This window comes from Mesoplodon mirus (assembly GCF_964341445.2).
Source record: "Mesoplodon mirus genome assembly, chromosome: 7".
NCBI classification, from domain to species: Eukaryota; Metazoa; Chordata; class Mammalia; order Artiodactyla; family Ziphiidae; genus Mesoplodon; species Mesoplodon mirus.
Window position 1 is genome coordinate 85,972,593 of NC_138983.1, and position 23,999 is coordinate 85,996,591.

General features: G+C 47.7%; 2 protein-coding genes across 2 annotated transcripts in view; both read left to right on the forward strand.

Moving 5' to 3' along the window:
- Positions 1-23,999, forward strand: part of LOC309808843 (forkhead-associated domain-containing protein 1-like) — a gene marked incomplete at its 5' end in the record, with an annotated part of 203,913 nt that overhangs the window by 161,317 nt on the left and 18,597 nt on the right. The gene's annotated exons all lie outside the window — the stretch shown is intronic.
- LOC309808030 (forkhead-associated domain-containing protein 1-like) overlaps positions 1-23,999 on the forward strand; it is a gene marked incomplete at its 5' end in the record, with an annotated part of 92,027 nt that overhangs the window by 62,377 nt on the left and 5,651 nt on the right. The window contains 7 exons of the mRNA XM_082628042.1: positions 1,340-1,470; positions 3,705-3,794; positions 4,804-4,908; positions 8,654-8,761; positions 11,500-11,583; positions 12,616-12,768; positions 13,621-13,821. Coding sequence (XP_082484168.1) covers positions 1,340-1,470; positions 3,705-3,794; positions 4,804-4,908; positions 8,654-8,761; positions 11,500-11,583; positions 12,616-12,768; positions 13,621-13,821 — 872 coding nt within the window. The remainder of the gene's footprint in view (positions 1-1,339; positions 1,471-3,704; positions 3,795-4,803; positions 4,909-8,653; positions 8,762-11,499; positions 11,584-12,615; positions 12,769-13,620; positions 13,822-23,999) is intronic.

Consider the following 23,999-nt stretch of genomic DNA (forward strand, 5'->3'; position numbering starts at 1 on the left):
AAAGAACCGTAGGAGATAACCCAATACCACTGCATTTATGCACCCTTCTTCCCACTTTTATTCAAAATGATACTACAATGCAAGAGGGAAGAGATATGGGGATATATGTATATGCATAACTGATTCACTTGGTTATAAAGCAGAAACTAAAACACCATTGTAAAGCAATTATACTCCAATAAAGATGTTAAAAAAATGATACTACAGTAATGGAGGAGTTATCTATTGCTGCATAACAAGTTACCCCAAAATGTAATGGATAAAACCCCAACCAATATTTATTATCTCCTCCAGTTTCTGTAGTTCAGGAATTTGAGCGGGGGGTGACTTAGTTCTCATGAGTTGCAGGCAAGATGTCGGCTGGGGCATCAGTCATGTCATCTAAAGCCTCGGGGGGAGCCGGAGGATCCCCCTTCAGAATGGCTGCTCATGTGGCTATTGGCTGGAGGCCTTAGTCCCTGAGCACACATGCTTCTCTCTAGGGCTGCTTGAGTGTCGTCACGACACAGCAGTTGGCTTCCCCCAGAGTGAATGATTGGAGAGAGAGCAAAGAGGAGGCCACAGTGTCTTTTATGACCCAGCCTGAGAGGAAACAGTCCGTCATTTCCACAGTATCATATTGGTGACCCATGGCAGCCCTATTCAGGGTGGGAGGGGCTACACAGGGCATGAATTCTAGGTGGTAGGGATCATTGGGGCCATTTTGGAAGCTGGCTGCTGAGAAAAATAATAGGCGCCATGTAACAAACATAATTTAGCCACTTTGTGTTCTTGGGGCATACCGTCTCATTTGACCCTTACAATAACTCTGCGTGGGACAGACAGTGGGAGGTGAAATAGCTTGTCCAAGACCACCAAGCTAATAAGTGGTAGAGAGGGGTCCAAACTCAGAGGACTGAGAAACCAACCACCCACCCCATCAATAGTGTCCAGCAGTTCCCTCTGCCACACGCCCGTCTCCTGGCCTCTGGAGAAGAATTCCTGGACCTTCCCTGTGCTGGGCCTTTGTTCCCCAGGCCCATGGTGTGGCCTCTCCTCCCAGGTTTGCCTGGCCTGTGCCCACAAGAGGCCCCCAAAGGCTTCTCCTCTCGCTGGTGCTGACTGCCCCTCATTCTCACTGAAGCCTCAAACGCTGTTCCATGGACTTCGCTCTCATTCCCATTCCTGCTCTGGGACTCTTGGAAAAAGCCTCCCCAATTGTAGGCGGGCAGCGGTGGTGGCCTGGGCTTGGAAGTTCTTTTCCGAACATTGGCTGACAGCCATGGTGTTGCCAATAATCCTTCCTGCCTCTTTGACCTCCATGAGTCTTTTGTTTTAGTTTGGTTTGGTTCTTTTACAGAGATGGTGTCATCTTTGCAAAGAGACGCGTTAGTAAAGGATGGTCAAGTTCAACAACTACAACAGGAGGTGAATCAACTGAAAAGTGAGAACAAAGAAAAGGATCACCAGCTCGAAGCCCTCAGCTCCAGAGTGAGTGTCGGGTCATCAGCAAATTGTAGCTGCAAAAAGCAGACACAGTGGAGTCACATGACACACGGTGGTGAGATGAGGCCAGTGCCCAAGGACACAGGGAGGGTAGCTGCTGGGCAGGTGGCCAACTTCTCTGAAGCCTTTCAAAGGACAGCGTGGATGTGGCTCAGAAGAAGCATAATAGATTTTCAAATCCAGCAAACATTTTCTAACCCGTATTATAAATGAGTTTGTTTAATCCCAGCAACAAACCCACCTATGAGCATATACTACCATTGCAAAGTTTAACATTAAGCAGAATACGATCTCCCTGTGAGCACGGATGACCACACGGCTGCATCGTGGTCCCAGCACCGCTGGTTCTCATAACTGTCTTCACAGCAGAACGTCTGAAGATCCAGATGCAAACACGCAGACGCTCATTTCTTCCTTAGACTCTAGTGTGTGGAATGTCTCTATGGAAGATGAACGTGGTAGGCAAGCAAAGAGCTTTTTACATGTAACTTTGACTCTTTGCAAATCTTGCCTTCAATGCTAACTTGAGAATCCTGCCCCTATAGGATAAGATTTCTCAGTATTTGCATGATGTGCCTGTTTCTGTGAGTCAAGGTAAAACCTCAAAGCTTTCATCTCAGGTGGCAACTCAGAGATTCCCAGAGGCTACCCGATAGCTAGGTCTGCATGGGGGTGGGGTGAGAACAGATCTTGAGGTTCCAAGGAAAAGGCACAATAAGTAATACCTGGTTCGTAGTACCATATCCAGTTTGGAGCTGGTGAAAGGCACTGCATGAGCTTTGGGATCAGACAGACAAGGGTCCCATCCCAGAGCTTTCTTTTATTGTAACTTAATTGGCCTCCATTTCCCCATCTGTGAAATGGGGATGACAAAATCGTTTTCCAAGAAGTGGGAGGCTGGTTTTAGTTGTGCTCTTCTGCCTCTGCCCGAGGTCGGCTGCCTGGCCAAGCCCTCTGCATTCGTTTCTCCCAAGCAGGGTGTCTTCCCAGGCATGTGCTATAGCTGTTTAATGTGGTGTGTGTGTGTGTGTGTGTTGGGGACGGGAAGGGGATGCAGAGCTGGTGCTAAGTAGAAGGAGTCTGCAAAGACAGCACCTGCTTGGCTCTTCTACCTCCTGAAATGCATTTGGATGATTTATGTCCCCGTTTCCCCTTCCTCGTTGACCTCGGAATGAGGTCCCTTCTCCTCTAGACTGTGCTGGCCAATAGCACAAGGGCTTGTCACCACCAAGGGTACTGCTCTTGTGAACATTTGAGATGCCTTTTTTTTAATGACATACATCATGTGTGTTAATTTTAGAAAAATAAGTAGATGACATTGAGAAGAAAAAATAAAAAGAGAGGAGAGGAAATGCTACCTTGAGAAATCAGTGTTAATATTTTCATGTATGTTCTTCCAGTCTTGTTTCTATATATTGCCTAGAAATCAATCAATCAATCATTTTATAGTGAATTTATACTATGCACATTTTTAAAATTTATAAATACTTATTATTTTCCCATTCTAATAAATCAACGCTCTTATCATTCGTCTTAAAAGCTACATACTTTCTCCTGGATGTACCCAGTGTTATAAAGTGGTCTGCTGTTCTAAACAACACTTGGGTTGTTTCCTCTTTTTTTTTTTTCTTCCACTGTTACTGACAATTCTGTGAAGAGCATCCTTGAAACTACAGATTTACTTATTTCTCCAGTCATTGTCCTTAAGGTACATTCCTAAAGTGGGAATTGCTGGGTCAAAAGAAGGCACATCCATCCTTATGCCGTTAATGCCTGTTGCCAAGCCGCCCTCGGGCAAGACAGCTCCGTTTACCCCTCCACACCATTCGGGGCAGTTGTGCCTTTGAGATGCAACCTGCACAAAAGCCCTAAGATGGACCTGAGCTCACTGGCTCGGCCCCCTCCACCCTCACCGGTCACAGCGTGAAAACATCCCAATTCCTGCACCCTAAGTCCCCAGACTCTACAAAGCTGGATTTCCCCTGCAGTGAAGTTTGCTGGCTTTTGAAGAGGAATTTAGACGCTCTATTCCTCAGAACTCAGGAGAGGGGTGAACTGGGAAGGACTGCAGGATCCCGTGCTCCCATCACACAAATGGTCTCGCCTCTCAGAATTCAGAGGTGTGATTGGGTTATACAGCAGGAAACACTCCTGGGCGTGAACAAAGGTACTTGGGACCCCCAGCCAAGCCCCCGTGGCCTTGTCCTTTTTCTCCACAGTGCTCAGTGCTAAAAGAAGAGTTACAGAAGGAAGATGCCCAGAAGGAGAAGTGGGAAGCCCAAGAGAAAGAGTTAAAACTCTGCAAAACCGTGCGTTGAACCTCCTGACCCCTAGGTGTCCACTGAAAGCCTAGATTGTGGCCTTGAGGGTTTTGGAGGGGTTCCTTGGCCCATTAGCTAGCACAAGCTCTGGGGCTTTCTGGGTGTTTGTCTGTTAAAGTAGTCTTCTAATTCTTTGATTTGCTAGCCTCAAAGAGATGGGTGAAAAGACCATGGAATACACACTCTCCCCAGATTTTTCTGGGCAGTTGGCTCAAGGCCCCTCATCAGGTTTCCCCTGGGGAAAGGGACGGGAGGTGGCCACCATATGCTGCTGGAAATTCACCGTGGTCCCTACCCCTGGACTTGTGATGCCCAGACTTTCATGATCCACTGTCACAAGTTTTATCACAGCCCTGCACACTGTTATTAACACAACTCTTCTTGAAGTATTTTTGCTTAAATACATTCAATTTTACAACAATTCATAAAAACAAAATAAAAAGCAAATGTATCACTGGCCTTGTATGGAAGGTGAACATAAAAATGAATACAATGAAAAGATGGCCACTCAATGTAAATGTTCACCCCCTGTACCGGCCCGAACCCTCGTGCACATCACCAGGCATACGTTTTCCATCCATTGGGAAGGACGGTGCCTGGGACGGGAGCAGGAGACGTGAGCACACTTCTCTGCCTCAAATGAGAAAAACCAAAAATGTCATTGTTCTTTTCTTCCAAACTGTGCCCATTGTGTCTTCCAAACAGCCCTTATTTAGATTGAACTCAAACATATACCCCAAGGAAAGAGATTCTAATGAGTGGATAGGTATCTTGTACTGTTTAATCCAGGATCCATGCTGATCTTCCAAAGAAACCCAAATTTTCCCTCACCCAGCCCTTTCATTGCATCCGTTGAAAGAAAGTCTACTTTGCCTCAAAGATGTGGAATTGTCCCCCAAGGGAAGGAATGAAGCGAATCCCAGACTAGGTTTCTGCCTTAATGAACCGGATGAAATGAGTTCTGAAGTTGACTTCCCTGTTGTTGGAACTCTTTCAGCAAATCCATGACATGGAAAAAGAAATGAGGAAGCTCAGGGTGGAGCTGAAAAGGAGCAATACCGAGCAGAGCCTGATCTCTATGACGCTGCGGGAAAAGAGCAAGGTATGGCAGGGACAGGTCGGCCTGGGAACCACTCTGGGGCAAGCACTCCACCTGCATCATCTCTGTTCATCCTCACAATGACCCCATGTGGTCTATACTGGTATTAACCCCACTTTACAGTCGGGAAAACTGAGGCTCACAGAGGTGAAGGAAGTTATCCAAGTTCACTTGCATAAAGTAGTTGTGGCAGAACTTGAATCCAGGTCTGCCTGACTCCAAAGCTCCTGTGTGTAACCACTACCCTAGACTGCCTTCAAATCTTAATTGTGAAATTATCTAAGAAAGAATTGATCCATTAAATCAAGTTTGCCAATGATGTTGTTCTAACTTAAATTCTCATATTGATTTTTTTGTCTTTTTTTCCATCATTGAGAATGTTTTTTAAAATCTCAACATGTTTGTAATTTGTGTGTTTCTTCTTTTAATATGAACGATGTTTGCTTTATATATTTTGAGGCTGTGTTACTAGGTGCATATAAATTTAGGATCCTAATACTTCCTGTAGAGCAAAACTTTAGATCATCATGAAATGTCCCTTTTCATCTCTAGTAGTGTTTCTCCCTTAACGTCTCCTTTGTCATTCAGCTTCACCACTGGCTTTCTGTTTGTTAGAGTTTTCATGCCATATCTTTTTCATACGTTCTCTGTCAATTTTTGTCTTAAGGTTTGGACATATGCCTTCCAAATAGCGTATCATTTTTACAAAATCCAGTTTGACAATTTTGACTTTTTGTCCATTTATATTATGTAATTACTCATGTACTGGGGTTTAAATCTACCTTCTTGCTCAATACCAGATGTACCATCTGTGGTATGTTCCTTTTTCTCTCCTTTCTTGCCTCCTTCTGAGTGGATGGTTTTCTCTTATTCTACTTTCCCCCTCTATTAGCTTGGAAATATTTCACTTTTTTACTATTCTTTTAGTAATAGTAAGACAATAGCTTTCATCCTTGACTCACCAAAATCACACATTAATTAAGTTTTTCACTCTTCTACTATTCTCTTAGTAGTCATCCTGAAGACTATAATGTGCATTCTTTTTTTTTTTTTTTTTTTTTTGCGGTACACGGGCCTTTCACTCTTATGGCCTCTTCGGTTGCGGAGCACAGGCTCCGGACGCACAGGCTCAGCGGTCATGGCTCACAGGCCCAGCCGCTCTGCAGCATGTGGGATCCTCCTGGACCGGGACACGAACCCATGTCCCCTGCATCGGCAGGCGGACTCTCCACCACTGCACCACCAGGGAAGCCCTGCATTCTTAACTTACCAAGAGGCAATAGTAGTTGATAATTATGCCCTTCTCCTTGACAGTGCAATGAGTTTCAAACACCTTAACTTCACTTACCCCCTCCAGATTTATAAGCCATTGCTGTAATTTTCTAAACTCCTCTTGATAGTTAATACCCCACAAGACATTATTAGTGTTTTTCTATAGTCAGTATCATATCCACACATTACCCTTACTGTTGCTTGTCTTTTCTGCATCTCTGATCACCCACCTGGGTTCATTTTTCTTGTGTCTGAAGAATACCCTTTAATGTTTTCCCTCATTGTGGCTCTGCTGATGACAAATTCTCAAATGTGCCTGTGTGTCTGTCTGGAGATGTATATTTAACCTTCATTCTTAAAACACATTTGACTGCGTATTGAATTCTACAAGGGCAACTCTTTTCTTTCAGCACATTAGATACAGCATTAGATATGTCACTATTGTCTTGTGGCTCCTATTATTTCTATTTAGAAGTCATCTGTAAGCCTAACTGTTGTACCTTTGCATAATCTGTCTTTTTCTCCGGTTGCTTTTAAGATTGTCTTTTCCCTTGATTTCCAGCAGTTTTATTATGGTTTATCTAGGTGTGGATTCAGTTTTATTTACCTCGTTCAGAGTTCGTAGGGGCTTCTTGAATCCCTGGCTTGGTGTTTTGCCTTAGTTCAGGTGCTTGGGCTCTGTACCACACAGGCAGTGGGGAGCTCCTAAGGCTTCTGAACAAGTGACTGATGCAATGACATTTGTGGACAGTAATTAGGGTGAAAATGATAGTTACAATTTCTCACGTACTAGGCGTTCCCTTGAACATTTCATCTCTTCATCTTCACAACAGCGCTGTGATCTAGAAATCATCCTCTCCATTTTACAGATGAGAAAGTCAAGGCTACTAGTTACTAGTAAAGTAACTAGCCCAATGGCACAGTCAGTTTTGTCTGACTCCAGGTTCGTCTGACTTCAGTGACCCTGGCGTAGCAAACAGCCACATGCTACTGTTTACACTGAAATTAATGAAAATTAAATAAAATTCTTAGTTCAGTTCCTCCGTCACACCAGCCCCATTTCGAGTGCTCGATCCCCAGATGTGGCTGGTGGCTGCCCTATTAGACAACACAGCCTCGCTCAGAGTACCTGTACCATTGCAGAAAGTTCTGTTGGACAGAGCTGCCTTACAGCTGGGTAACTCTCACAGTACTGTTAAGATTGCACTGGAAGAAACTAAACTCGAGGCGAGGAGGCCACTTGTCACAGTCCAGCTTGCATGTGAGAGGGGTTGGAGGACAGGCGTGAGACCCCCGAGTGTGAGAGAGGGAGCAGGGCGGCCGCTGAAGGTGACTCTGAGGCTTGGGGACAGGAACGGGGGCTGTTCATGCAGAACACAGATAAGGGCAGTGTCCAAGGCTGGACTTGGCTTTTGCAGCACATGAAAAAGGCTGCTGACATAGAAGTCAGAGCATGTTTAGACCTGGGAGAAAACTAAGGCCCAGAGAGCTTAGATGACTCTTCCAAGGTAACGGAGCTGGGTAGAGGCTCTTCCACTGGACCACACTACTCAGAAGAAAGCTCTTAAGGGCTTTTCTGGGTCTTTTATTACATCCCTGTGATCCCCCTCTTCAGATCCCTAAAAAGACAGCCTGTGAATTTGTTTCAGCACAAAAACGTTCCATTTATTTATGAGAGTTTGCCTCATTTCCTGTTAGTGCCAGGGCCCAGGGCTCAGCAGGTGCATCCAAGAATTGAGCAGCTGCGAGGCCTACACTGGCCAGCCAAGGGTAGCGTGGAGCACGCCCAAGCTTACCGTGCGTTGACTGTTACCCAAGCAAGGGGGGAAAAGTAGGCAAGCTTCTCCACTTTAAACGCCTTCCTTTGCAGGCTGCAATTCTTAATAGACATTGCTTTGGCAAGCCTCCAGAGAGGTTACCACCAGTGAGTGTGCTCAAAGTGGTGACGACAAACAGTTATGATAATAAACCCAATCATAACATGTCCAAGTACCCATCACGAGTTATTAGAACGAGACTGTACGGCGGACATTCCCGTCCACCTTTCATAGGTTACAACGGTACTTAACACACTCACAGAGCCCTTAAGCACTATTCCAAACATTGAATCCCCACAATGACTCTATGCAGTGTTACTAGTATCATCATCCCCATTTGACAGATGAGGACACTGAGTCACGGAGCAGTGAAATAACTTTCCGAGTGTCGTACGGCTTGTTAGGGACCGAGCTGGGATGGGAGTGTGCGGTAGAACATAGTTGAGCCCCGGGTGCAGAGCTCGGCCCTTTCCCGTAGGGGGCAACTCCCTGTGAGTTTGCCTCCACCCTGTGCATGCCTGTGACCCCTGCTGCTGGGCTGCAGCTGTCCCTACCCCTCAGGGACTCCCCCACTGCCACTAGCACCCCCCCAGAAGAGTTTCCCCAGAGGGCATGATGATCACATTAGCAGCAAGCCCACGCTTTCATCATCCTTTCAGGTGGAAGAGAAGCTTCGGGAGGATTCCAGAAGGAAATTGCTTCAGCTGAAAGAAATGAGGAACAGAGAAAACCTCATTAAAGCCAATTTGGAAAGGGCAGTAGGTCAGGTAGGCGTGCTGCAGATCCCCTTCACGGGCCCGTGCTCTCCACAGAATCCCGCACCCAAGCGGCCGGCAGGGATGAATGAGGAGGAAGACGGCCTGGCTTAGTTCACCCGCTTATCTCAGGGGCAGGGCTTTGTGCGGCTTCCGCGTCCCCGTGGATTTCACTAAAGAGGCTTTTCCTTCTAGGAAGCTGCCCACTCCAGTGTTTGCTGTTGCCTGAGACCCTGACCAAGCAGCCAGTCCCAGCTCAAGGCCCACCCCAGTGAACCAGCTGTGCGGTTCCCTCTTGGGAAGGGTTTGAGCTCTTGACCCCGGTGGTGTTTCTAGCACTTTCTCCTACAAATTTTTTGTCCTGACATTTAGAGCGATCTTTCTTCCTCTGGGCCCCCAAACACATGCTACAGTCAGTGTCCCCAGGGAAATGCCACATTTCTGTTTGTTTGTTTGTTTGTTTTGTTTGGCCGAACTGCGTGGCTTGCAGGATTTTAGTTCCCCAACCAGGGATGGAACCCGTGCCCCCTGCAGTGGCTGCGTGGAGTCTTAACCACTGGAGCGCCAGGGAAGTCCTGTCACTTTTCCTAATAAAGTAAAACCCAGAATACCACAGCTTATGCCAGGTGGAGGTGGGCAGGGTGGGGAGAGGGCCATTTCCCAGGGCTCTGACCCAAGATGGCCCAGTGGCCCTTCCTCTGACACGTGGCACAGACATGAGGGCCAGAACATGCAAACGAGCCTCCACCAAAGGCTAAGGGAGAGCAAACGAGAACCCAAGATGGGGCACTGGCCCTCCAGAACACAGCCCACCGAGGGCAGCCCATCTTGGACCCCCTCAACGAGGCATCCTCTCCTGGCAGCCACGGCTCCAGGGGGACCAAGAACTTTTTGCGTGTATGTGTTTGTGCTTTTCTTTTTCTGGGAGAGTGAGTCCACCTCGTCACTCATTGGATGCTCAGAAGGATCTGTAAACCACCAAAAAAGGTTAAGAACCACGATCCTTAAAGGAGCCCTCCGTCCCACCCAGCCCAGCTCCCAAAGCCCTTGCGTTTGGTAGCATCCAAGCCTGAACCATCAGTGTGACCGGAATTTGTCCCACGCGCTGAACTTCAGAGGCACCCACAAGTTAAATGACGATGCTGACCCTCAGGCAGGTTTGAAAGCCTCTTCAACCAACTTCCACACCATCACCCCCGGTGTCCTTTCTCCTGCAGGGTGCCGACCCCTTAGCAAGGCAGAGAGCCCGCCAGCCTGGGCTTCCCTCCGTGCACCTGGGCTACCCCTCACCTTGCTGGCACTCTGCACCCACGGCGAACACCCGCCTTGAGGGCATGATCTGCGCCACTTGCCGAGCGCCTGGTCATGGCTCTGGCCAGGGGTCATGCAGGAAGACCCTCAGAGACACTGAGATTCCTCCAGGTCTAGACTCGAGAGAGAAAGGACGAACAAGGCTTCTCTGCGCTGCCTGGGCCTTCCTGCTTCACCCCCTTGTCTCCACAGCCCGCTCCCGGCCTGAGGTCCTGCCCTTCCCCAGGCCAGTGACCACAGGACTCAGCCCACCGTCCAGCAGGACCTGTCCCTCCCCACCCCCACCCCCCACCCAGCAGTCCTGTAGGGCGCCTCTGGTGATAACGCGGGCCATTGCCCACAGGGCCCTCTACATAACCTCTTCCTTGGGCGAGCTAGGACCCTCCCTTGGCCATGAAACCAGCAGACGACCCAGAGTCCCTCCAATCACCCGGCTGGCTTCCGGCAGGATGACTGCAGAGGTGTCCTTAGGAGAGTCACAATTCCTCTACTTGGCTTCCCAGAGCTCCCTGGTGTGCAGCAGACTCCTGTGTCTTAGGACCTGTTCACGTTCTCATTGATTCTGTGGCCCTTGTGGTCCTTCAGGGCTCTGTTTTAGAGCCTTTCATGACCACATTTTGCCAGTGAGCCAAAAACCCAGGCCAAGGGCCATCACGTTGGGAAATTTCCAGAGAAACTTGGGCTTCTTTGCCGTTCAAGTCTCATGAGCCTGGGGCATCTTGAACTCGTCATTCTAGAAGCCCTGATTTAATTTAACTGCGTTGTTTCATCATCCGTAATATGAAGACACCAGCATCAGGGAGGCACTCAGTAAAAACTGGCTGAACTGAAGGAGAGGACTTTGAACATCTGACTTGACAGGTGTTTCTGTTCTAAGCATTCGATGAACGTTTATTGAGTGCCTGCTGTGTGCCAGGCGCTGCACCAGGCTCCGGGGACCTGGAGAGGAATACAGGAGACGTCGTCTTCAGGACACAAGGTCTAAGGCACAAAACGGCAGCAGGCAGCTCCACCTTCTCTCCCCAGGAGCCCTTGCTGATGACACGAGTTACCCGGGCTGGCAGCCTCAGTGTTTATCTCACAGCCTGGTGCCAACGTAGCAATTACGGAAGAGCGCTCCTGGCCCTGGACTTCCCACTGGATAATTGGCAGCAAGTGGCTCTTCCGAGAGCCCGAGACGTGTGTGTGCTGACCGTGTGCGTCGGCTAGGTTAGGCGGGCACACCTGAAAAGTCATTAAAACCTGCTGTCCCCCTCTCTTGTGTGGGCACTGCCCCTTCCGGTGAGAGGTGAAGGTGTTAATTACCCATAATGACCACTGAAGGCGTGCAGAGCCTTCTCACCGATTTCTCCCAGACCCAGCGACGGAGGCGCCTCCCCCAGCCTTGCCGCTGCAGCTGCGCCCCTCACCTCATCCCCTTCCCTTTCTTTGTGCTGCAGCTGGAGCTTTTCAGAGGTCAGGTCCTCAAGGCCACCTGCGGACGCGTGAAACCGTTCCAGGACACACCCGTCTCCAATCAGCAGGCTCGTCTCTCTTCCCCACTTTCTCCTTCAGGGACCCGGGGCTCCAGACACTGGGAGCATATGTTCCTGTTTTTTGTTGGTGGCACATAATTTTCACACTGTTGCTACACCATAAAGATTTGTTTTGATTTTCTGGGATTTCCTGGCTTTTCAAGTAAAAGCCAGTTAAACTCCCTTGTAGTGTTTCTGTGAAAATCAAATTAAACCACCCAGGGCTGTGTCTGGTCGGCAGACCCGCACGGTGTACCTCTGTTAGCCCTGCGAGGAAAGGGGCGGCCTCAGCATGGACAGTGCGTCCTCGCTCGCTCGTTCCTCCTGAAGTGGCAGATGGCAGTGAGGGTGGGCCTCTGGCTGTAACGATGCCTTATTATCCTTCCGTTTATCCTCTCCAATCCTGGGTGTCAGCGCGCGGGTCACAAGATCATACCACGGGCTTCTCTCGGACGACCTCCTTTTTAGGAGCCCACAGCATCAGGCTCAGCGTGATGAATCCCTCCCAGAATGCAGAAGAATCTAGAACACACTCGTGGCCACATGACAGGCCTTTGGCTCTTAAAACACCATCTCTGATCCTGGGAAACATGCCCCGGTGACAGAGCCAATATCCACGCTCCAGAGCCAACCCGAAAACACGCCAGGACCTCCCTCCTCCGAGCTTAAGCTGAAGCCCTCCAGGTCCCCTCCCCCCAGAGCCATCCTGCATTTTAATTAATTTATTTATTTATTTTTGCTGGGTTGGGTCTTCGTTTCTGTGCGAGGACTTTCTCCAGTTGCGGCGAGCAGGGGCCACCCTTCATCGCGGTGCACGGGCCTCTCACTATCGCGGCCTCTCTTGTTGCAGAGCACAGGCTCCAGACGCGCAGGCTCAGTAGTTGTGGCTCACAGGCCCAGTTGCTCCGCGGCATGTGGGATCTTCCCCGACCAGGGCTTGAACCCGCATCCCCTGCATCGGCAGGCAGACTCCCAACCACCGCGCCACCAGGGAAGCCCCACCCTGCATTTTAAATCTTTTTTTTTTCTTTTTCTCACCAGTTACTAGAAAAGAGCACCAGGGTCACAGAGGACAATAGCAACGTTTGGCAGAAAAAGCGGACCCTGCAGAAGGAGACCCAGCTCAGCAGCTGCAAAGAGGAGGAAATCACCCAGAACATCAAGAAGCTGAAGACATCCTTAGACAGTTGCCAGGTGCCCCCTTCTCCATTCCTCAAATGTCCCCTGTGTCTCATTTCTGTGCTCCTTGTTCAGGAAATTGTCCAGCTCTGCTTTTAGTCCACCTTTTCTCTTGTTGGAGAAATCTGTTTGAGATCAGAAAACAAAGGACCTCCAGAAATGCCTCCCAGGTGAACTTGGTGTGGCCAAGGAGAAGCTGCCCGACACACTCCAAGTACTGCCTTTGGGAGGCCCCAGACCCCGGGGGAAAAAAAACAGCCCCGTGTTATTTCCAGAGAAACCAAAGAAACATTCTGCTCTTTATTTGCAGTTTTCTTTTCTGTCCCAGCAGTGGAAGGCTGCTCTTACCCTTATTGGACCAGAGGGTCTGGCAGAACCCCCACTTCATGGCCCCCACGCAGGGATCCAGCTTATCACATCAGGCAGCTGCTTCTGCTTTCTCTGGAAATATGCAGCTGCTCTCTGGGGAGTCTGGGCAAATGTTGGCTTGTCAGCACTCTTTCAAATCAGGAAACCGCACTTTATGACCAGCTTGTGTGTTGATCTCAGCAGGAATTCTGTAACCAAATTTGCTTCCCCTTTCAGCCAAATCGTCCTTGGCAATTTGGCTTTGGAATTGCCTATACCTAAACAAAGGGTCTATTTGTCCATCCAGAGTCCCAATTAGAGTGCACGTGAAATAAAAGCTGCCTCCTTCCTTCTGCCCCCCCAAAAAGGGAAGTAGAACTGGGCCGTCACAGGGCGGCCAACATACGGCTCTGCCTGCTTCACGGGCCCGTCAAGAACACTGCTCTGTGCGGGTCACAACCGTCAGGTGGTATTTCTGGCGATGGTGCCCGGGCTCCTCACGACCTCATCTCTTTCCAGGCGTGCATGACAATGTCTTGCTCTAGCAATGAGCTGAAGAAGGAGGTCGACCTCCTACAGCACCTGCAGGTGAGCCCACCTGTCTCAGGGCTCCAGAAGGTGGCACTGGACATCTTGCGCCTGTCACTGTCCTGGCTGGAGGAAACGGAGCATCTCCTCCACGAGGTGGGGATCCAGTTCTCCAGCTCCGACAAAGGTGATTGAAACTCTTTTCTCACATAGTTACATGACTGAAATATTGCGTTGAATCTGATCACGATGGGACATCTGTTGAGGGAGGCTTCTTAGGTATGTGGCCAAGTGTTCCCTTCTCCAGACTTCACTTTGCTTCACCACTTGAGAAGCAGTGTTCCTGGAAAAAAGTACACAAGTGAGATGTGATTACTGGAGAAAAATGAGACGTGACAGTGGCAAAAGGAAAAACCGAAATTATGCTAAATCTTCTCTCTCAGAAGTAACCATATATATACATATATAGAGTAGAGACGTTTATTAGAGCAGTTTTATGTTCATGGCAAAATTGAGAGGATGATACAGAGATTTCCCAGGTACCCCCTGTCCCCACTCATACACAGCCTCCCCCATTTATCAGCATCAGCACCAGAGAGGTACAGTTGTCAGGACTGATGAACCTACATTGACACATCCTAATCACCCAAAGTCCATGGTTTATATTAGGGTTCACTCTTTTTCATTTTAATTTTATTGGAGTGTAGTTGATTTACAATGCTGTGTAGGGGTCACTCTTGGTGTTGTACATCCTATGGGTTTGGACTTGGACAAATGTGTGATGACATGTATCCACCATTATAATATCATACAGAATCGTTTCCCTGCCCTGGCCTTTCTCGCCTTCTGAGATGGCCCACGCTCTGTCTGTGGAGTGTGTTTCTCTCTAAATAAGTCCACGTCTTACCTATCACTTTGTCTGTCACTGAATTCTTTCTGCGATGAGACATCAACAACCTGAGCTTCATTAAGTCCTGAGACCAGCAGGTCCACCAATAATGAGGCCCACCCCGGGGAGGACCCAGAGGCCCTGTAAATCACGATGCTCCACCGGGAAGATGGTCCAGTCCTGAAGGTGCCTTTGATCCCAAATCTACTGCCCTAAGCAGAAGCCAGGGAGCACGGCGGGGGATGTGGTTCAGATCAGGCCATCTCTGAGCAGATTGGTGGATTCTGTGCACAAAGCCCTGGTATTAGGTCAACTCGATTTATGAGTTTCACTTCTCAGGTCACTCTGTAACTACACAGTAACAGAAAGTACGCAGAATTCATTAAAAGCCACCTGTGGAGTCCATAGAGGGGAAGTGGGGTGGGTGAAGTTACAGATCAGGGACGTGGTAATAAAGCAAAATGATGATAACCCATAAACCCAAATATCTAGAAACTGATATTCTAGAAATTGAGGAAAGTAAAGCTACAAGTTTAACAAAATAAAACGAAGCAAAGGAGAAGCCAACTTCAAAGCCAGCCTATGCAATTCCTCCAGGGCAGCGCATGTTTGTCTGATTGAAGCCTGGCCCTGCTGTTCTTCAGTGCCTTCCTATTAGTGCCTTAAGTAATCAACATCTCCAGTAATCCCTCTGCAGTGTTCAGGAATTCAACTCGTCATGGGGAAACCTGTGGTTTGAGGACTTAAGTTTTTAAGATAACGTCTTTTCTTTTCAAAACTGGACATTTTTATTCCAAATAAAAGAACCTATCCCCCCCCAAAAAAAGAATAGTTTCACTGCCCTGAAAATCCTCTGTGCTCCCTCCCAGCCCCCCCGCAGCCCCTGGCAACCACAGATCTTTTTACCGTCGCCATAGTTTTTGCCTTTTCCAGGATATCATGTAGTTGGAATCATACAACTTTTCAGATTAGTTTCTTTTATTTAGTAATATGCATTTTCGTTTCCTCCAAGTCTTTTCATGGCTTGATAGCTCTTTTTTTCTTTTTAAGTGCCCAATAATATTCCATTATCCATTCACCTACTGAAGGACATCCTGGTGGCTTCCAAGTTTTGGCAGTTATGAATAAAGCTGCCATAAACGTCCACATGCAGGGTTTTGTGTGGACATGTTTTCAACTTCTTTGAGTAAATACCAAGGGCGCGGTTGCTGAATCGTGTGGTTAGAGTACATTTAGGTTTTTTTTTTAATTAATTTATTTTATTTTATTTATTTTTGGCTGCGTTGGGTCTTCATTGCTGCGCACGGGCTTTCTCTAGTTACCGCAAGCGGGGGCTACTCTTCCTTGTGGTGCACGGGCTTCTCATTGCAGTGGCTTCTCTTGTTGCGTTGCATGGGCTCTAGGTGCGCAGGCTTCAGTAGTTGTGGCTCACGGGCTCTAGAGCACAGGCTCAGTAGTTGTGGCACACAGGCTTAGTTGCTCCGTGGCATGTGGGATCTTCCCAGACCAGGGCTTGAACCTGTGTCCCTTGCATTGGCAGGCGGATTCTTAACCACTAGGCCACCAGGGAAGTCCGTAGAGTACGTTTAGTTTTTAAGAAAACCACAAAACTCTTTTCCAAAGTGGCTGTTTTGCGTTCCCGCCAACAATGAATGAGAGTTCCTGTTGCTTCACATCCTCGCTAGCGTTTGGTATCGTCACTACGATCATATTTTGTGTGGAACTTCCAGGGCATTTTCCCATGGAAAGAGCTGTGTGATTCTAGGCAAGTTACTTCCCCTCTCTGTGCCTGTTTCTTTACCTGTAAAATGGGGATAATAGGGAATACTCACCCCTTAGGATTTTTGTGAGGATTAAAATGCATTGATACATGTAAAGTACTTAAAATAGTACCTGGCATAAAATAGGCACTACCTATCCACGTGTATTGATTTTTTAACTTTACAAAAGAATAATGTCATATTATACCCAATTTCCTTTAGTTTCATTCCTAACAGTACATCTGGAGCACCCTTCAATGTCAATACACACAGATCTACATCATCGCTGTCACTGATGGCAAGGAACCCCATTCTGAAGGATGTACCTTAATTTATTTAGCCAGTCCTCTATAATGGGCATTTAAGTTGCTTCCAGTTTTTCACACTTAATAGATGAGGCTGACATAAATATTATTCACACATACCTGTTCATCTTATCTTTATCATCCTAGATGTGGAAGGATATGAACCACTTTCATTCAACAAAGATTTATCGCAGGCCTCCTAGATACCAGGCACAGTGCAGGATGGAAACATATTGGGGTCAGAAACAGGTAGAATCCAGGATATGGGGTATATGGATGTTGGCTGTAAAATTCCTCCCTCTTCACTGTACATTTGAAATCTTTCATTATAAAATATTGGGGAACTAACAGGCACTCTCCCTGCACTTGTAGATCTTAGGGTCTCAGGGAGGAATAGGGTGGGGCCTTAACTGAAAAATCACTCACATGTAAAACTTTAATCATGACAGTTGCTTTGAAGGAGAAGTGCAGGGCTCTGACCTGGTCAGGGACGGCAGGGCACCTGCAGGGTGCATAGGAGTTATTTGCCAAAGAAGGGAGGGGAGGGCATTCTGGGTGGAGGGAGCAGCGTGGTGGGATCGCAGGAAGCATGGAGAACTCAAGGGGCTTAAAGAAATGGAGGCGGAGGGCAGGAACTGGTGAAGGAGGTCCACAGGGGCGGTATCATGTTGTGGCCGGGGGCTTGCAGAGCCCTGGTAAGAAGCTCTGCTTTAACCTGAGAGCAGAGAGAAGCCCACGAAAGGTTTTAAGTAAGGAACTGATGGAACAGGCTTGCATTTGGAGACAGTCATCTTGGCCACGAGTGGAAAATGTACAGGAAGGTGGCCAGCACAGAACCCCGGGAGAGCAGTTAGGAGGCTGTCACAAGACACGATGGTGGCCCTCACTGTGGCAATGGAGGGGACGGAGCAAGAGAGAAGATTCCAGGGGCATTTAAGAGATGAATCAACAGGCCTCAGTGATGGAGTTAGATATGGCTAGAAGGGAAGTGATGGAGAGAAAGGGGGCTACAGGTCTCCAGGTTTCTGGCTTGTGTTAAAAGTACAGGTGTGTTTCCTTCACTAAAATCCAGAGTAAAGAATGCCACAGGAGGACCAGGTTTGAGAGGGAAGATGAGTGTGAGGTGCCTGTAGACATCCAAAGTGAGGTGCCAAGGACGCAGCTGTCACCCTGGATATCCAACCGTATCAGTGATGTGGCCCCGGAACCCAGAAGAACATGTGCCACATAGCGGGTGCTTAGTCAGATGGGATGGATGGACGGGTGGATGGATGGATGGTGATTAAAGCCATACGTGTGAATGGTATCACTAGGAAGAAAGTACTGAATGAGAAGGGAGAGCCCAGGGCCACACCTGGGAAACTCCAACATTTATCGTTGATCCTTCTTGCCAAAGCGCTCTCCAGGGAGGCTGCACAAACTTGACATTCTTGTAATAATGAATGAGAATAGAGGAGTGATTTTCAACTCTGGTGATTAAACAACCCCAGCCAGGATATGTCTAAGGTAATCCAGAAGGTGGTGTGAATTTCTTTTAAACGTGTTTAAAAAGAAAGGCAAGGCTTCCCTGGTGGCACAGTGGTTGGGAGTCTGCCTGCTAATGCAGGGGACACGGGTTCGAGCCCTGGTCTGGGAGGATCCCACATGCCGCAAAGCAGCTAGGCCCGTGAGCCACAACTACTGAGCCTGCGCGTCTGGAGCCTGTGCTCCGCAACGAGAGGCCGCGATAGTGAGAGGCCCACGCACCGCGATGAAGAGTGGCCCCTGCTTGCTGCAACTAGATGAAGCGCTCTCACAGAAACGAAGACCCAAGACAGCCAAAAAAATAAGTAAATAAACAAATGTGGGGTTTAAGAAAAAAAAGAGAGGCAAAATCCAGATGAACTTTTCTGTAAGTGCCTGCCCCTCCCCGATAGCGTAGAGAACAGGGGCGCTGCATTGCTCCCGGCAACCCAGCCCCTCCCCAACCCCTGTATTACTGTCGTTGTAATCACGGCAGAGTCTGAGTGTGCGTGAAACCAAGAGAGATGTGGCCCACAGTTCTAGCTGTTCTTCAAAATCAGGACTAAAACAAGGAAAGACCATGATCTCTATCCTAGTAACAGCGGGGCCAAGCAATGTGTGCACTGTCCCCTCCCCAGGCTTCAGGAGTCACTGAAGCCTCTGCCTCTAAATCTAGTCTTACATTCCCGTAAAGAAACATGGGTTGCAAAATTAAGCCATCAGGGGCTTCCCTGGTGGCACAGTGGTTGAGAGTCCGCCTGCTGATGCAGGGGACACGGGTTCGTGCCCCGGTCCGGGAAGATCCCACATGCCGCGGAGCGGCTGGGCCCGTGAGCCATGGCCGCTGAACCTGTGTGTCCGGAGCCTGTGCCCCGCAAAGGGAGAGGCCACAACAGTGAGAGGCCCACATACCGTAAAAAAAAAAAAAAGAAGCTGGCTCAAAAACTTTTTATGTGTTAGTCCACCATGATAAGTGATTCAAGGTACTTCCCATTACTGAGGCCAGCAGGGGACCCCCAGTCACTCATCACCATACACAAGCAGTCCTAAGAGCCTTGTGTGTTCACAGTTCCTAAGAGGAGGGTAGGAACCATGGTTTGTTTAACTCCTCCTCGGTACTTGTCACTGTGTTAGTTGTTTTACATGTACTGTGTACTTTCATCTTCCAACAGCCCAATGAGCCAGGTACTATTGTCGTCTTTATTTTGCAAGTAAGGAAACTGAGTATCAATAACATTAAGGAACTTGCTCAAAGTCACACAGCTGGTACATGGTAGGGTCAGGACTCAAACTGAGGTCGTTGTGATCCAGGCACTTGTGCTTTTTCTGTGACCCCACACGCCCTCCGAAGATCCAGAGGGGTACCAGGTACATGCCCAGTTCCTAGAGGACAGGTTCTGTCGTTAACTTGAACAGAGACAAACCTGAGAGTTTCATTCCCTGGAGTGAAGGGTGTCTGATGCGCACCGCGGGCCTCGCCCCAGCAAAGCCCCATTTGCATTAGAGGGAATAATTCTGAGTTCAGGCTTTGGAGACCAGCTGCTAAGGTGTGACTCTCAAGTGTGCGCTTACTCATTGTGTGAGCAGGTCTCGACTTCTGTGTGCCTCTGTTTACTTGGTTATAAAATGGGGTTAAGATCTCACCAGGTAGTTGTGAGAATTAAACGACGTGGTACCCAAATCATAGGGTCACACATAAGCCTTAGGAAACGGTAGCTGCCATCCGCATCAGCCTTGAATACTTGTTGATTGAATGTGAACTAAATGTGGATGGCAAGCAGATGGGTATGCACACAGGCAGGGCAGCGTGATTTACTCACGCCGAGGTGCCTTTACCTGTGACCCCTGCCGCATCTCTATTTGACAGCTAGTCAGATTTTCTTAGCCGTGAGCACTCAGTTCTCTTCCCAGGCCTTCTTCCTCGGCTCTTGACAATGGGCTGCATTTCCTAGCTGCCGAGTGGTAAAGCTGGGACTCCATCCAGGTCCCTCTGACCTCAAAGCCCCTGCTCTGAACCACCATACTACCTGCCTTTTAAAATATTGTCCTAAGGGATAAAACACACGTAACGAGCTAGGTCTGTAAAATCCTGGAATACATCCCTCAGGGAAATCCAGGTTGAGTAACTATTGTTGGATCATGTCATGAGCAGCCCAGGAGATTGGGGTCACTACTAAAGATCTGATTGGTTAAGATATCACCTAACACCTGTCAGAATGGCCGTCACCAAAAAGAACACAAATAACAACTGTTGGCGAGGCTATGGAGAAAAGGGAACCCTTGTACACTGTTGGTGGAAATGTAAATTGGTGTGGCCACTACGGAAAACAGTTTGAAGGTTTCTCAAAACACTAAAAATAGAACTACCACATGATCCAGCAATTCCACTCCTGGGTATTTATTCCCCTAAAATGGAAAACACTAATTCAAAAAGATACATGCACCCCAATGTTCATAGCAGCATTATTTACGATAGCCAAGACATGAAAGCAACCTAAGTGCCCATCAACAGATGAGTGGATAAAGAAGATGCAGTAGGGAATTCCCTGGCGGTCCAGTGGATAGGAGTTGACGCTTTCACTGCTATGGCCCAGGTTCAGTCCCTGGTTGGGGAACTAAGATCCCACAAGCTGCATGGTGTGGCCCCCCCAAAAAATAGATGTGATATATATATATATATATATATATATATATATATATATTTTATATATATATATATATATATATTATATATATATATATATGTGTGTGTGTGTGTGTGTGTGTGTGTGTGTATGCAGTGGAATACTACTCAGCCATAAAAAAGAATGCAATTTTGCCATTTGCAGCAACATGGATGGACTTGGAGGGTACTATGCTTAGTGAAATAAGTCAGACAGAGAAAGACATATACTGTATGATACCACTTTTATGTGGAATCTAAAAAATAAAACTAGTGAATATAAGAAAAAAAGGAATAGACTCACAGATATAGAAAACAAACTAGTGGTTACCAGTGGGGAGCAGGAAAGGGGGAGGGACAAGTTAGAGGTAGGGAAATAAGAGGAACAAACTACCGTGCTCACTTCAGCAGCACATATACTAAAATCGGAACAATACAGAGAAGATTAGCATGGCCCCTGTGCAAGGATGACACGGAAATTCATGAAGCGTTCCATCCTTTTGTGACCAGAATGGGAAGGAAATTCAAAAAATAGGGGATATATGAATACATAGAGCTGATTCACGTTGCTGTACAGTTGAAACTAACACAACATTGTAAAGCAGCTATACTCCAATTTAAAAAAAAAGAGGTACAAACTACTATGTATAAAATAAATAAGCTACAATGATATATTTTACAGCACAGGGAATATAGCCAATATATTTTTTTTAATTTCACTTTTTCCTAATTTTTTTTAATTCTTTTCTTTTTTTTTTTTTTAAACCCCACATTTGTTTATTTATTTATTTTTTTGGCTGTCTTGGGTCTTCGTTTCTCTGCGAGGGCTTTTTCTAGTTGTGGCAAGCGGGGGCCACTCCTCATTGTGGTGTGCTGGCCTCTCACTATCGCGGCCTCTCTCGTTGCGGAACACAGGCTCCAGACGCGCAGGCTCAGTAGTTGCGGCTCACGGTCCTAGTCGCTCCGCGGCATGTGGGATCCTCCCAGACCAGGGCCCGAACCCGTGTCCCCTGCATTAGCAGGCAGACTCTCAACCACTGCGTCACCAGGGAAGCCCATAGCCAATATTTTATAATAACTATAAATGGAATATAACCTTTAAAAATTGTGAATCACTATGTTGTACACCTGAAACATACAATATTTTACATTGACTATATCTCAATTAAAAAATAAAAAAGCTGCGACCTAAAAAAAAAAATCTAATTGGTGAAGGATTACTGTGTGGTCCCACTGGAAGACAGGAAACATCTAAGGAGGACCTTAAAAGTCAGCTCCCCTCTCCTCCTGCCTGGTTTCTCAGCTTCTTTTGATAAGGGAAAGAAAGGACTTTTTACATTTATCTTTGCAAGCTCAGTTGATTGTGTCTATTTCTGCAAGACTTTGTTGCAAATAAAAGGATTCCCTGCATACATAGAAAATCGCTCTTTCTCAGATATCCAAGATATGCAGTATTTTTATGTGAAAAAAAAGAAAGTTGTAATACAATATGCACAGTGTTCTCCCCTTTTTTTTCTTTTTTTTTTTTTTTTCAAATGCCAATATCCAACCACAGGAGAAATCTGGAGGAAAAGACATAAAAGTGTTGAGAGTATTATCCCAGCATGATAAGACTGCGTGAGCCTTGACTTTCCCTCAGTCGTTCAACAACTATTTATTGCAGCCCTACTGTGTGCCGGCCACTGAGGATACAGCGAGGGGACACTTTCCACTTTATGGGTTTCTGCCCTGTTTGGATTTGTGTAACAGGCATGTGTAAATTTTGTAACCAGAACTATAATCAAGAATTGCTGCTTCTCCCAGAGAAGAAAATCCCTCTTTCCAACAGCCCAAGTCTGCATCACCCATCTCTGCCATCTCGGGATCCACCCAGTGCCCCTCTCCTCACGCACCCTTCACATAAGCCAGCCCAGCCCTTCACTCTCCAGCCTCTAGTCTCTCTGAAAAGAGAATGACAGACCTAGGTCTGAATTCTGATCCTACTGCTTACCAGCTCCATAGCTTAACCTTGCTGGGCGTCTGTGTCTCACCTATAAATGCAAACACATTTCCTTGCTGGGCTGTTTGTAATGATCAGAAAATATCACGTGTTAAACTTCTGGCATGGTGCCTGGCACACGGCAAGTGGTTAATACTGAATAGCTATTATTATAATATTATTATTCTCACTCTTCCAAGCTGGAAGTTCTCAGCAAGTGGCATTGTCAGAGGTCAAGGGCCCAGCACGAGCCTGTTCAGCTCCCCTCCTGTCTCTCTCCGCACCCACCTTTCCTCCTTTCCCTCCATCTTCCCTCACTACGTTCTCTTTCCAAATGCAGCTCTTCCCTCCCTGAGTCTCCCCTTCTCTCTCCCTCCCAGACCACCTTGTGCACAAGCTCCTGAATCACGACCTCCTTCTTCAGCGTCTACAGCCTCCCACTCCATCTTTCTCCTTCGTCATCAAACATGCACTTCAAGCTGGTGCATCTTCACTGGGACCACTGCTTCTTTAGCTCCTTTTCTACTGCTTGTACTGCTGTCCCACTAAGACCTTGAAGTGCATTACACCCTGTGTGCTCACCACCAACTTCCCACATTGTCTTTGCCTCTTTGGCAACTGACGTGGCCCCCCCTGCACTGAAGCCCCAGCTTGCTCCCCCCGCCATGTTCTCTCTGGCCTACCCAACCCTCTCGGTTTGCTTTCTTGAAACCCTCTCATCTTTCATAATTACAGTTTGGGTGGGTGATGCTCCTGGCAGCCAGTAGGTGGAGGCCAGGGATGCTGCTAAACGTCCTACGGTGCCCAGGACGGCTCCCACGATGAGGACTGTCCCGCCCAACACGTCGAGATGCTGCAGCTGAGAAATGCTGCTGGCTCCTTCGTCTCTGATACATCCCGGTTATTTTTCTGAAAAAAAAAATCACCCTTCATTAAGCCAACTCACTGCTCCATCAGAAGCTGAAATAGCAGTGACTCAGACCCTGGAGTCACACCACTGTGATCCCAAGCCCTGGCTCAGCCATTTGCCAGCTGTGTGGCGTCCAGCAGCCACAGGTCTCAGAGCCCGACCGCCTCATGTGTAAAAGGAGGCGATGGCGGGACAATACAGTGGGGTGATGCGTTGATTGCTTGGCAGAGGGCCGGGCACACAGGTCACACTCGTGACATTTCAGTGATGTTTAAATCAAGTTTATACTCTTTAGGCTACTGTTCTAGGCTGGCCACAAACTGAACTCAGCTTTCCATCCCAACTCTTCCCTCTACTCCTCCC